The 12,409-nt window shown below is 61.3% G+C and overlaps 1 protein-coding gene across 6 annotated transcripts; it reads left to right on the plus strand.

Annotated features, from left to right (window-relative positions):
- The first annotated feature begins 1,748 nt into the window (after positions 1-1,748).
- SEMA4C (semaphorin 4C) lies at positions 1,749-11,700 on the plus strand. 6 transcript variants are annotated; one of them, XM_072951396.1, is made up of 15 exons: positions 1,749-1,868; positions 4,356-4,504; positions 5,959-6,107; positions 6,431-6,493; positions 6,645-6,743; positions 6,837-6,933; positions 7,028-7,144; positions 7,243-7,394; positions 7,476-7,651; positions 7,955-8,099; positions 8,187-8,409; positions 8,521-8,633; positions 9,552-9,709; positions 9,799-9,869; positions 10,003-11,700. In XM_072951396.1, exons 2-15 carry the CDS (start codon positions 4,396-4,398, stop codon positions 10,830-10,832), a joined length of 2,502 nt encoding a protein of 833 aa, XP_072807497.1. In that variant the 5' UTR covers positions 1,749-1,868; positions 4,356-4,395; the 3' UTR covers positions 10,833-11,700. The 6 variants fall into 6 exon arrangements, with proteins under 6 accessions (XP_072807497.1, XP_072807496.1, XP_072807494.1 ...); XM_072951395.1 differs by having other exon boundaries at positions 1,756-1,868; positions 4,359-4,504; XM_072951393.1 differs by lacking the exon at positions 1,749-1,868 and adding an exon at positions 1,891-2,359.
- Positions 11,701-12,409: the final 709 nt, after the last annotated feature.

Below are 12,409 nucleotides of genomic sequence, written 5' to 3' on the forward strand. Positions count from 1 at the left end.
GGGCACTTAGCACATCTGCCTTTTCTTGACTTGGCCACAAGCGGTTGAACAAATGGAGAAAATAGGAGGGTCTGTCAAGGCCTAAGGCCTGAAAGGTTGGTACCTTCATAGTACATGCCAGACAGGCCCTAAGGAGACTTGACAGGTACACAAGCTTTTTTTTTTTTTTTTGGTATTAGTAATTTTGTTTTCTTAATTTAAGACCCAGGAATCCTCATTTTTGACCAGTTTTGCTTTTATTTAAAAGTATGAATCATGAGCAAGTAGTCATGCAGGAAACTTACCCCTGTCCACCCACCCACGGGAAAGGCCAGTGCTGGAAAGGAACAGAATACAGCAGGAAATGAGCGAAGGTAGAAAGGGGAGCAGGCGAGCTGCAGCCTTATCTTTGAGGAGCGTTTGGGAGGAAGGGCTTGGAGTCTGTTAGCAAGAACAGAGAAGCCTGCCCTAAGGTACAGGAGATGGTCCCTGCCAGTGAAACCAAACCACCTTCTGAGACTTTCCACTGGGGCCATCTCGCAGGTGGAGCCAGAAGCTCAGGTCTCAGCTGGTAACCCTCACACCTAGAGGTGAGTGGGGGTGGAGGTGAGGCAAAACAGCAGGAAATGGAGTGTGTTGGGCCCAAAATTGTCAGGATACCTGTGACTTAGTGGGAAGAGGGAACCAGGAGTCCCAAGACTTGATTTAACACTCTGATCTTGCTAATTATCTATGTGACTTTAGGCAAGTTGCACAGAACAAATGTGAGGGGTACCTGTCTATCAGTTTTGACTCCACTTAGAGTCTAACAGGGACCAGGGGGTCACATACCTTCTCCCTCCCAATAAAATGAAGCAGAGCCTGCCGTGACCACCCCACGCTGAGTAACTGGCTTGTGCCCTACCTCCAGCATCTCCAAGACCACAGCTTTTTTTCTAGTGGAAAGGAGTTGAGAAATGTGGCTTTGGCCAGCTCGGGAGAAGGGGCCTTTATGTATACCAGCAAAGACCCAATTGTTACTGAATCCAAACTGGGCAGTTTTTCCCAATTATCTCCACTACTCTTCTGGTCTCTACTTTTCAGATGCCAAGTTTTAACCCAGAACAAAAGCTCCTGTCAGGACCGATTTATAAGCTAGATCTGCTGACAGGGCCCTAAAGCGTCCCACCCCTCCAGGACTGCACCGAGCTTAAAGTTACCACGGAAGCCTCTGGGCCTCGAGTCTCTTCACCTCTGCCCTTTGTCCCCAGCCAGGAGGTGGCATCTGTCTCTGGGTGCCGGTGGGATGGCCTCCCTGCGGTTCCTCTGTCCACCTGCCCAGCTTGGAGGACCAGCTGGCAAGAACACCCCAGCACCGCCCAGGAGGCTGGAGCTACAAGTTACTTCTAGGAGCGGCTGTGGGCGGAGGCTGGCGGTTCTGAAGGTGGTAGCTCTCCTCCAGAGTGGCTCCCCTCAGCCCCTTTCATCTGAACGTCAGGGCTCATGTCACTTGTTATTCAGCCTTCCAGAGGCACCAGAAGGAGTCATTTCCTGAGGGTAGGCTCTGTGCAACCGAAGTGGAGGATTATCTTCCCCGGGAGCCCGGCAAGGGGCATTCAGCAGGTTGCTCTGCCTGGAGCGTGAGAAACAAGGGGCAGCCGGTCTCGGGAGACTAGGGGGTCTTCCTGGCTCGTGAGGCCCGTTCCAGTCTGATCGGAGGAGTCAGTGGGAGCTGGGGCCAAGAAACGAAGCAGAATTGCGGGCCAAAAAACAGAGCACTCTGGTCGGCCCCAAGGTGGCCGGTCCACCTTCGTTCTTGTAACCTCAGCGTTGGGAGCCCCTAAGTCCCATTCCCGAACTCAGCCGCTGGGCCGTGCGATTGGCCTTGGGGGACACTTCGGAAAGACCGGGTGAGTCTGACTCCCCCGTGCCAGGGCGCGGAGTCCCTCCTCCGCCCCACCTCCCGGCGCCGTGGCGCAGACCGCGACTCGGAGGCGCGGGGCGGCAGGACACGGGGAGGGGCGGGGGTCCGAGCCCCAAGGCTGGGAGCTGGGAGGCGTGCAGGTCGCGGCGGGTCGCAGCCCCCTCCTGGGCTGGCCTTCTCGTCCCGCCCCCGGCCTCCGTCGACCCTCCCCACCCCGGCCTGACGTCAGGGAGGAGGGGGCGGAGAGCGGCGGCCGCAGCGGAGAAAGAGCCGGCGCCCGCCGTGGTGGCGCGGGGAGCCCGAGCCCAGAGGCGCTGCGCTGAGCCGAGCCGGGCCGAGCCGAGGGGCGGTGGCAGAGGGGCAGCGGAGCAGGGCGGGCGGGCGCGCGCGGGCGGCGGCGGCGGCGCGCGGGCAGGGGCGGATCGTGGTCGGAGCCGAACGCGAGGGCGGCGCCCAGGGATTCAAGCCGCGAAGAAGGTGAGTGAGGCCGGGGTTGCGCGGGGCTGAAGCCGGGGGGGCTCTGGGGCCGCCGCTTTGTCCCTCGACTCGGGCGGGGACCGCGGCACGCGCCAGGAACAGGGTCTGGGGGCGCAGGGAGGGGCGGTGGCGGGGACAGCTGTCCGCCTGAGCGCCTTCCTGAGCCCCTCGCAGGCTACCTCGCGGGGACTCGGGAGCGGGGCGAGCGATGCCTGCAGCCACAGGGTCCGGAGGCGCGGACTGGTCAGAGGGAGCGGGGGTCCCTCGTGCTGTCCTGTCCGCGGCTGGGATCTTCTCCAGGTTCCCGAACTGCCTCTGGCTCCCCCACCCGCGACGGAAAGTTTGGGGCGGGCTTGGACGGAGGCCGATGTTGTGGGATCGGATTTCCCTACCGCGGCCCCCCGGCCGCCCGCCCGCTTCGCTGGGGAGGAGTGCTGTCCTGGAAAGCCAGGCTCCTGAGCCGCGCCGCCCAGACCCGGCTGGAGTGCTCGCCCTGCAGTCGCGGGGGCGCCGTCCACGGCCCGCCGCTCCGGGTGGGGGGCGCGCTGCCAGGGCCCAGCACCCCTCCACCCCCACCCTGGGGCTGCCCATCTCCCCAACCCTGGGAGGAGCTGGGAGTAGGGGCACCGTTGTGCTAGCAGAGCCTCGGAGCGCGCCGCGGGGTCTGGCCCGGGCCTGGGGTAAGGGGCCGAGGGAGGGCTGGGGGTGTGTTGGGCGATGGGAGGGGGGTGAACGCATCCCCGGCCCCCCGCCTTTCCCGCGCTGAGGTACTGGGCCGACAGGGGGCGTCCGCAGGCCGGGCTCCGCCACGCTCCCATCGCCGCCGCTTTGTTTGCATTCAAATCCCCGGAGCTGGGGGAGGGGAGAACCCGGGGCGGGTGTTGGGGGGGGACCAGGGACCGGGTCTTGGCGGTGGCTCTTTGTTTTGGGGTGCCCAGATCCCCAGCTTCTGCGTCTCTGTGCCCGGCATCGGAAGGCTGGAGTCCTGGAAATTAATCCAGATGGCCTGCCCTGGCTGGGGTCCCGGGGGCGCAGTCCTTGAGTTGGGAAGGTTCGTCAGACCCTGGGGGAGCGTAAGCAAGCGCCGACCCTGCTCGGGGCACCCCCCGCGGGCCAGGAGGAACGCCCCTGGCGGTCCCCACCAGGTTCTCACTTCCCCCGCCCCCGCCTGAAAGCGCCGCGGGGATATCCCTGTTGAGACCAGAGCTGGCTCTGTTGTCCCGCCGCCCCTCAGCCTGAGGGCTAGTGTCTCCTGGGAGGCTGTGCGGGGAACAGGATGAGGCCCCGGTCATTTCCACGCCCATCCCACCCACTTCCTGCCTCCCTTCTTGGGCAACAAAGGGGCCTCGGGAAGCGGGGCCCCTCCAGCTCCCGGCCCCGCTTCAGCCCTATGATGTGGAACGGGGTTTTGGGCTCTGCCCGGCTATTGTCTGCGCTGGGGGAGGGGAGAGGCTGGGGCCGGGACCCCCGCTTGCCTGATGCACGAGTCCTCCCTGGGGGGCTTTTCCAACTCCCTGCCCCACCACATGCTCATCACCCTGATGAGGGGTTTGTGTCTCAGTTAGGTCTTCGGGTTGGCTGGAGCCCCAGTAGGGCCAGGTCCTGCTTCCAGAGGTTATTTTAAGAAATCCTTCGAATCTGTCAGGCCTGAGTGGGGGAGAGGGTTCCCTTTTTATTTTCTCAAAGAACTTTCTGTTGAGAAGGAGTGGGGGAGGGTCCCAGGTAGGAGAGGGGTTCTCCAGTGTCCACTGTTCAGCTGACTCAGCTGTCCCTCTCCCCTCAGGGAGACCCCATGGTCCTCTGGAGGCTGTGGGGACTGAGGCCAGGTGTGAGAGGGGACTTGGTCTCTGGTCCAAGGACTGGGGCAAGGGGGGAGTCCTGGGGAGGCCTGATCAGATCTTCTTCTGTCCTGTCAGTGCCTCCCGGCATGGCATGTGTGGGCCCCCTTCCGGTCTATTTTCTCTGGCTGTGATTCTGACCCTTTCTTTTCCTCCAGCAGGGCAGCTGGCCTGGAGCTTAGAGTCGGGGCGTGTGCCATGGCCCCACACTGGGCTGTCTGGCTGCTGGCAGTGGGGCTGTGGGGCCTGGGCATTGGGGCTGAGTTGTGGTGGAACCTGGTGCCCCGGAAGACGGTATCTTCTGGGGGTGAGTGCCTGAAGTCAGAAGGAGAAAGACCAAGGTGGGAAGTGGGAGGGAATTGCTGTGGGAAGAGAGGTGCTAAGGAGTTGCCCCCTAGAATGTGCCAGCTTTACTCTGCAGTCCAGCTGAATGTGTGTGACACAGATTTCTAAGAAATGTGACTGAGTGGCTTCAAGGACCCAGAATTGGTAGTCCAGGCCAGGACCTGGGGTATTCCTCCTGATGTGTAGGACCTGGCTGCCCCTGTTACCCATGGGAGAGTGACTCTTCTATGTCACTCTCCCCATGTCTCGCTTCTGGAGTCATCACTAGCTCTGAGAGCCGAAAGAGAGAAACCTGAGCCAGGATGGATGTAAAGCAAAGGGTGTCACCCCACCCCCAAAGTCTTTCTAGCTCTCTGCCTCCCGGACCCCCTATCAACCCTGATAGACTCCTTCCGCTACCCTGACACTCGTGCCATCTGGTAGCCCTGGAGGAGTGTGTGTGTGTGCACACATGCTCATGTGGGGGGGACAGTGGACCTGAGAGCCCCTCTGTGCACAGACACCTGTGTGAGGAGGTGATGTCAGGTGTTTGTATCATCCGTGCGCTCTGGGGACCTGGATGAGCTCACCTCCCACAGGCTCCTCTCCATGCTAATGAAGCCCTCCCTTGCTGGCCCCTGTCAGGGCCACTGTTGTCTCCAAAGACTAAGGCTGGTTTAGGGGGACCCTGAGAACAGGTCGGCAGCTATTTGGGGGGCTGATGTAGGAATCCTGTGACTATGAATGTCGTAGTGCCTCGCATGATGGATGGCAACAGGGCTTCCCCGCCCCGAGGCTTCAGCGCCATCTCTGGTCCCTAGCCTCTGGTTTCCCCTGACCTCCCTGGCCTGACTTCCCAGCCCGATTCCGCCTCCTGCCATCCCTCCTTGTCCCGTGGCCAGCTGTGCTTGTATCTCTGGCAGCTCGGATTTGGATCCTGCTGGAGGGAAAGCTTTCCTCAGACAGGGGACTCATGACTTCTGTATGTCTTGCTTGGCTGGATCCTGATGAGGGCGGTGGGCAGCAGAGCAGAAAAGGAAGCAGCAGTGAGGAAGCTGGGAGGGGGAAGCGTCCAGCTCTGCAGCCAGAGGCGCTGCTGACCCCGAGAGTGAGAGCCTTCGGTCTGATGGCTTCCTCTGGCCGGAAGCTGTGGCTGAGATATCCTTCCTTCCTCCTCACCAGCCCAGATTTGCCTCCTCCCCAGCTGGGAAAGGCCAAGGCGGCCTGGGTGGAGCAGTCAGAACCAAAAGCCTATTCAGAAAATGCCCTGTATTGCCAGTCAGGGGGCTTGGCTGGCATCTGCTTGTGGGGTGCTGGCTCTAACGTAGGGAACAGGGGTGACCATTGCATAGAGGAAGGCTAGTTCCGGGGGTGATGCCCAGAGCCCAGGAAGTCTGCCTATCCACAGCCCTGCTCACTCCGGCCTTGTCTCTGCAGAGCTGGCCACGGTGGTGCGGCGCTTCTCCCAGACAGGCATCCAGGACTTCCTGACACTGACCCTGACCGAGCAGACCGGGCTCCTGTATGTGGGGGCCCGGGAGGCCCTGTTTGCCTTCAGCATGGAGGCTCTGGAGCTGCAAGGAGTGGTGAGAGGTGGGGGAGCGGGAGGCACCCGGGGGGTGAGAGAGGCAGGACCTGGAGGGGCTTTACTTGGTTAGGCTGTCCCTTCAACTCTGCTGCCCCCACCCCCTTCTTCCCCGTCTGCAAGGCCCACCCCCTCAGCAGTGCTTACTGGTTCTGCTGCATTGGGGCAGTTGGGGGCTTCTGTGCTCTGCTGGAATAAGCTCCCAGAGAGTGGGGACCATGTGTTCTCACTCAGTGTCCCCATGTTGCTGCCACGGGCCATGCTTGGGGCATATGCTCAGTCTATGCCTGTGACATTGCTGACATGCCCCCTCCCTGTCTGCAGATCTCCTGGGAGGCGCCAGCTGAGAAGAAGGCTGAATGTATCCAGAAAGGGAAGAGTAACCAGGTGGGTGCTCAGGACACTGCTGGGGGGTGTGGGGTGGGCAGCATGGTGCACGCTGTCTCCCCAGAGTCCCCTTTGTCCCAGTGCTGGTCTGGGTCTTTGTGTCCCCATGTCCCAGGTCCTCATACTTGAACTGATGCCTTTGTCTCCCCAGACGGAGTGTTTCAACTTCATCCGCTTCCTGCAGCCGTATAACACGTCCCACCTGTACGTCTGCGGTACCTACGCCTTCCAGCCCAAGTGCACCTACATCGTGAGTGGTGCTCGCTCTCCCCCAGCCCGCTCGCTTTCCCCCAGCTCCTCCAGGCCCTTCCCCATCTCCTCATCATCTCCTCCCCGCCCCTAGGACATGCTCACCTTTACTTTGGAGCGAGGAGAGTTTGAGGATGGCAAGGGGAAGTGTCCCTATGACCCAGCTAAAGGCCACACCGGCCTCCTTGTGGGTGAGTGGCTGTCCCGCTGCAGGTTGGGGGAGGCTGTGTGCCCTGAGTGCATCTTCACCTCACTTCTGGCCTGGCTGACCTCTTTTCCCCGTAGACGGCGAGCTGTACTCGGCCACGCTCAACAACTTCCTGGGCACTGAGCCTGTCATCCTGCGGAACATGGGGCCCCACCATGCCATGAAGACGGAGTACCTGGCCTTCTGGCTCAACGGTGAGCCTGGAGGAGCTGGCGTGCTGACTGGGAAGCCGTGGGTGGGAGGCACTTCGAGGGCCCCAGGGCCCTGGCTGACCCTCCTCCCCTTTCCATAGAACCTCATTTCGTAGGCTCTGCCTACATCCCGGAGAGTGTGGGCAGCTTCACAGGGGACGATGACAAGGTCTACTTCTTCTTCAGTGAGCGAGCCGTGGAGTATGACTGCTACATGGAGCAGGTGGTGGCTCGCGTGGCCCGTGTCTGCAAGGTACGGACCCCGCGGTGGGGAGCCCCAGGAGCCTGTTGGCCTGGCCAGGCTGACTGGTGGCGTCCCCTTGCTATCGGCCAGGGTGACATGGGGGGCGCGCGGACGCTGCAGAGGAAGTGGACCACGTTCCTGAAGGCGAGGCTGGTGTGCTCTGCCCCCAACTGGCAGCTCTACTTCAACCAGCTGCAGGCACTGCACACCCTGCAGGACACCTCTTGGCACAACACCACCTTCTTTGGGGTTTTTCGGGCAAGATGGTGAGTTGGCCGGGAGTCCTTGGCAGGGGTTGGAGGAGCAGGTTTGCTGTGTGGGATGATTGACAGGTGCAGGCCTCTGGGGGAAGTCCAGGTAGTCAAGGAGGATGTTGGCCACCTGCCCCTTTCCAAAGCCCCACGTGGGAGGTGGGCTGTGCCCTGCCCTGGTGGCACTTTGAACTGCCACCGCATCACGCGTGCCCATGACCTTTTTCTGCTTGGGCCTTGCTTTCCGGCTACATGCGCTGAGCTGTGGAAAAGTGGGCACCAGGCCTGATTCTGGGGCTGCTTCCCATGCCTTGACAGGGGCGATGTGGACCTGTCAGCAGTCTGCGAGTACCAGTTGGAAGAGATCCAGAGGGTGTTCGAGGGGCCCTACAAGGAGTACCACGAGCAAGCCCAGAAGTGGGGCCGCTACACCGACCCAGTGCCCAGCCCGCGGCCTGGCTCGGTAAGTTGTCCGGGGCAGGGATGCACTCAGACCCTGCGCTCCCGCGCCATTCCCACCAGGCTGACAGCTCTCCCCCCGACCCCCTAGTGCATTAACAACTGGCACCGACGCCACGGCTACACCAGTTCTCTGGAGCTGCCCGACAACACCCTCAACTTCATCAAGAAGCACCCGCTGATGGAGGAGCAGGTAGAGCCCCGGTGGGGCCGGCCCCTGCTCGTGAAGAAGGACACCAACTTCACCCACCTGGTGGCTGACCGGGTCACGGGGCTTGATGGAGCCACCTACACAGTGCTGTTCATTGGTACAGGTAGGCGCACACCCATGGGCACGGCTCCTGGAGGCTGGGTGGGGGCCTGGGGGCCTGGGGCAAGGAGATCCAGAAACATTTCCTTTACACCTGTCCCCCCCAATCCCACAGGAGATGGCTGGCTGCTCAAGGCGGTAAGCCTGGGACCCTGGGTCCACCTGATCGAGGAGCTGCAGGTGTTTGACCAGGAGCCCGTGGAAAGCCTGGTCCTGTCCCGGAACAAGGTAGTAATCAGGCCCTACTCACCACTGTCCCCACACCTTCCCTGGTTGTGTGCTTGGCTAGTGCAGAGGTCGGGAGACGCTCCAGCTACCTCGGGTAGCTTGAGGCAAGACCAGGGAATGAGCGCGCTAACGGAATCTGCACCCCATGGGCATCATGTATGTTATATATAGTCTGGCCCTTGTGGGGCTGTGTTCCCAGAACCAGTCCCCTGGAGGTTGTGCTATGCCTGGCTACACCCAGCCTCTTCTCTGACGGTGCCACTGCGGGTGCCACTGTTGGCCGGACCTCCAGCTGTGTTTGTCACAATGCCTTCCTGATGTCACCTTGCCTGCCAGCCCTGGTAGCCCTCCAGCCTCCGCCCCTGATGGCCTTTGGGGTTCCCTGAAGTGCCGCTTGCATCTTCCCTCCCATGGTACCCTCTTCTGGCCTGTCTTTGCTCTTTCACGTGCTCGCCTTTTACCAACTCTGGCAGTTCAGATTGTTCCCCAGAATGTGGGGTAATGGCAGAAAGAAAGTCCATGGTTGAAGAAACACACAGATTGGCAGTTGCCATTCCAACAGAGGAAAACGCCTTTGCTCTGCTGGTGCTATTGTGAGGCTGACGGGCCTGCGGAAACTGTTCTTCCTGCGCTATTTATACTGTCCTGGAGTTTTGTGTGTGTGTGTGTGTGTGTGTGTGTGTGAGTGTGATTATACTTCTCGGCCTCGCAGGTCTGCCTTTCCTTTCTAATAAGGTCACGTCTCTAAGATGCTTATGATTGCATCTGGCTTCAGTAAGCCCTCTGTGTGTTCTGGGTCTTCAGGACTTGAGCATGGCCCTCTTCCTCCTCAGGGCACCTTTCGCCCTTGCGCCCCCGGCCAGCAGACCTGGTGGTATCCGGGCCCGGCTCACCCTCCCTCCTGTGCTTCTCTGGCAGAAGTTGCTCTTCGCGGGCTCCCGCTCCCAGCTGGTGCAGCTGCCCCTGGCCGACTGCATGAAGTACCGCTCCTGTGCCGACTGTGTGCTCGCCCGGGACCCCTACTGTGCCTGGAGTGTCAATACCAGCCGCTGCGTGGCCGTGGTCGGCCACTCCGGGTGAGCAGGGCTCTGCACGGGTCGGGACCAGGCGGGGAGGGGAGGGTGCTTGGAGCTCTGACATTGACGGACTCTGCTTCCCCCACCAGGTCCCTGCTGATCCAGCACGTGACAGTCTCAGACACCTCGAACATCTGTAACTTCCGGGGCAATAAGAAAGGTGAGCTATCTCTTGAGTCCCCCGGGTAGGGGTATGGTGAGGAGACCTTGGGCCAGAGCCCGAGCGTCTGCATCTCCCCTTGGCCCTGGGCTTTCTGCACTAATCCTCCGCTCTCCTTTCTTTGCCGCTGCAGTCAGGCTCACGCCCAAAAACATCACAGTGGTGGCGGGAACAGACCTGGTGCTGCCCTGCCGCCTCTCCTCCAACCTGGCGCACGCCCGCTGGACTTTTGGGGGCCGGGACCTACCCGCAGAACAGCCAGGTTCCTTCCTCTACGATGCCCGGCTGCAGGCCCTGGTGGTGATGGCCGCCCAGCCCCGCCACGCCGGGGCCTACCACTGCTTCTCGGAGGAGCAGGGGGCGCGGCTGGCTGCCGAAGGCTACCTGGTGGCAGTGGTGGCTGGCCCATCAGTGACCCTGGAGGCCCGGGCCCCCCTGGAGAACCTGGGGCTGGTGTGGCTAGCTGTGGTGGCCCTGGGGGCCGTGTGCCTGGTGCTGCTGCTGCTGGTCCTGTCGTTGCGCCGGCGGCTGCGGGAGGAGCTGGAGAAAGGTGCCAAAGCAGCGGAGAGGACCCTGGTGTACCCTCTGGAGCTGCCCAAGGAGCCCAGCAGTCCCCCCTTCCGGCCCGGCCCCGAGACGGATGAGAAGCTCTGGGATCCTGTCGGCTACTACTACTCGGACGGTTCCCTCAAGATCGTGCCTGGACACGCCCGGTGCCAGCCCGGCGGGGGCCCCCCTTCTCCGCCCCCTGGCATCCCTGGCCAGCCCCTGCCTTCTCCAACGAGGCTGCACCTGGGGGGCGGGCGGAACTCCAACGCCAATGGTTACGTGCGCTTACAGCTTGGAGGGGAGGACCGGGGCGGGCTCGGCCACCCCCTGCCCGAGCTCGCGGACGAACTGAGGCGCAAACTGCAGCAGCGCCAGCCGCTGCCAGACTCCAACCCGGAAGAGTCCTCGGTATGAGCGGCGGCGGGGGCAGCGGCTCCCACTTTTGCACAGGCACCAGCTACCTCAGGGACATGGCGCGGGCACCGACTTGCCCGGGACGGACCCTGCCCGGCCTCGCCCGGCCATGAGGACCTGCTCTATCAGCACGGGCACTGCCACTCGATGTGGTCACCAGGGCACCAGCCTCCCAGAAGGCCCCTTCCTCTGTTGTGAGGGGCTGTGGATCACGGACACGTGGGACCCCAGCAGCCAAAATGTTTCCAGGCAGAAGCTGGAGATGTGGATGTGTTTGTGTACATACATGTGTGTATGTGGGTGTGTGTGCGTGCGCCTGTGTGCCTGTGTGTGACAAAGTCTTCCTGTTTCTGTCAAGTCTTCCCTTGGCCTGGGGTCCTCCTGGTGGGTCATTGGAGCTATGAAGGGGAAGGGGTTGTATCACTTTGCCTCTCCTACCCCCACCTGTTCGCAGTGTGGGGTGGCCATGTACATATGGGGGTGGGCTGGGCAGGGTGCTGTGCCCCTTTTGGGGAGTACAGGGCTCTGGGGCGGGCCTAGTCCCGCTCTCAGGGCTGTGAATGTTTTCAGGGTTGGGGGGAGGGAGATGGAGCCTCCTGTGTGTTTGGAGGAAGGGTGGGAGGGGCCTCCCACTTGGCCCTGGGGTTCAGTGGTATTTTATACTTGTCCTCCCTGGCAGGGCTGGGAAAGGTTGTGTGGGGGGAGGTGGAGGGAAAGGAGAGCGGTGGGGGTGCTGTGGATGTTGCATATCCTCTCCCAGCCCTAGGAGGAGGGCTCCGAACTGTGTAATTTATTGTGTCCCCGCGTATTTATTTGTTGTAAATATTTGAGTATTTTTATATTGACAAATAAAATGGAGAAAATGAAACTGTTTCTGTCATGGAGATAAGACATTTGGGCTAAAACCTGGGTGCCAAGAGGGAGGCTCCCTGTGGGTTGAGTGAGGCTGGACTGCCCCCACTCCCAGTTCAGGGGCAGCTGCCCCTTCAGTGGTCCCCACCTGCCAGTGCCCCTCTCTGGAGGGGCGATGGCCCAAACTCCAGTGTTTTCCCACAGTGGTGGCTTGGGCTGGGAACCAGACCAGGGCCACAGCCTCTTGGGAGCCAGCCTTGGCTTCTGGCCGAAGGGAGAAGTCAGGGCATTGGGAGTAGAAGCAGGAGAGGAGGAGGGAGGGGCCTGGCTTCCCAGAACCCTGGGAAGGGGGAGTGGGGGTGGGGGAACTTCCTAGAAGCAGCTTAAGTTGTGTGGATCTGCTTGTGTGAGGATGAGGCTCCCAGTCAGCTCCCTGGTTGCAAGATTACTTTCAGCCTTCTACTCTCCAGGAATGCTACTTGAATGTTTCAGCTGCATGGGATGTGGAACTTCACTGCCACCCAGTGCACACCAAGCCCCTGTCCTATGGAAGGAGCTGCACAGGGCCCAGATATTTGTAAGAAGAACAGGACCCAGCCTGGGTTCTATAATTCATGCCCACCCATAGAGGCAGTCGAAGTGATGTCCTCCGTACCCTTGACGGTTCTGGACGTCCTGCTGTGGCTGGAACAGGCTGCTGCCCGCGTCCTGCTGTAGAAGAGGGC

The sequence above is a fragment of the Vicugna pacos genome, chromosome 28 (assembly GCF_048564905.1).
Source record: "Vicugna pacos chromosome 28, VicPac4, whole genome shotgun sequence".
In the NCBI taxonomy this organism is placed as follows: domain Eukaryota; kingdom Metazoa; phylum Chordata; class Mammalia; order Artiodactyla; family Camelidae; genus Vicugna; species Vicugna pacos.

Coding starts and splice junctions, on each gene's coding strand:
- SEMA4C (XM_072951396.1), top strand. CDS start 4,396: ATGGCCCCACACTGGGCTGTCTGGCTGCTGGCAGTGGGGCTGTGGGGC. Junction 8,100..8,186: donor CCAGCCCGCGGCCTGGCTCG/GTAAGTTGTCCG, acceptor CCGACCCCCTAG/TGCATTAACAACTGGCACCG. Junction 9,870..10,002: donor CTTCCGGGGCAATAAGAAAG/GTGAGCTATCTC, acceptor TTGCCGCTGCAG/TCAGGCTCACGCCCAAAAAC.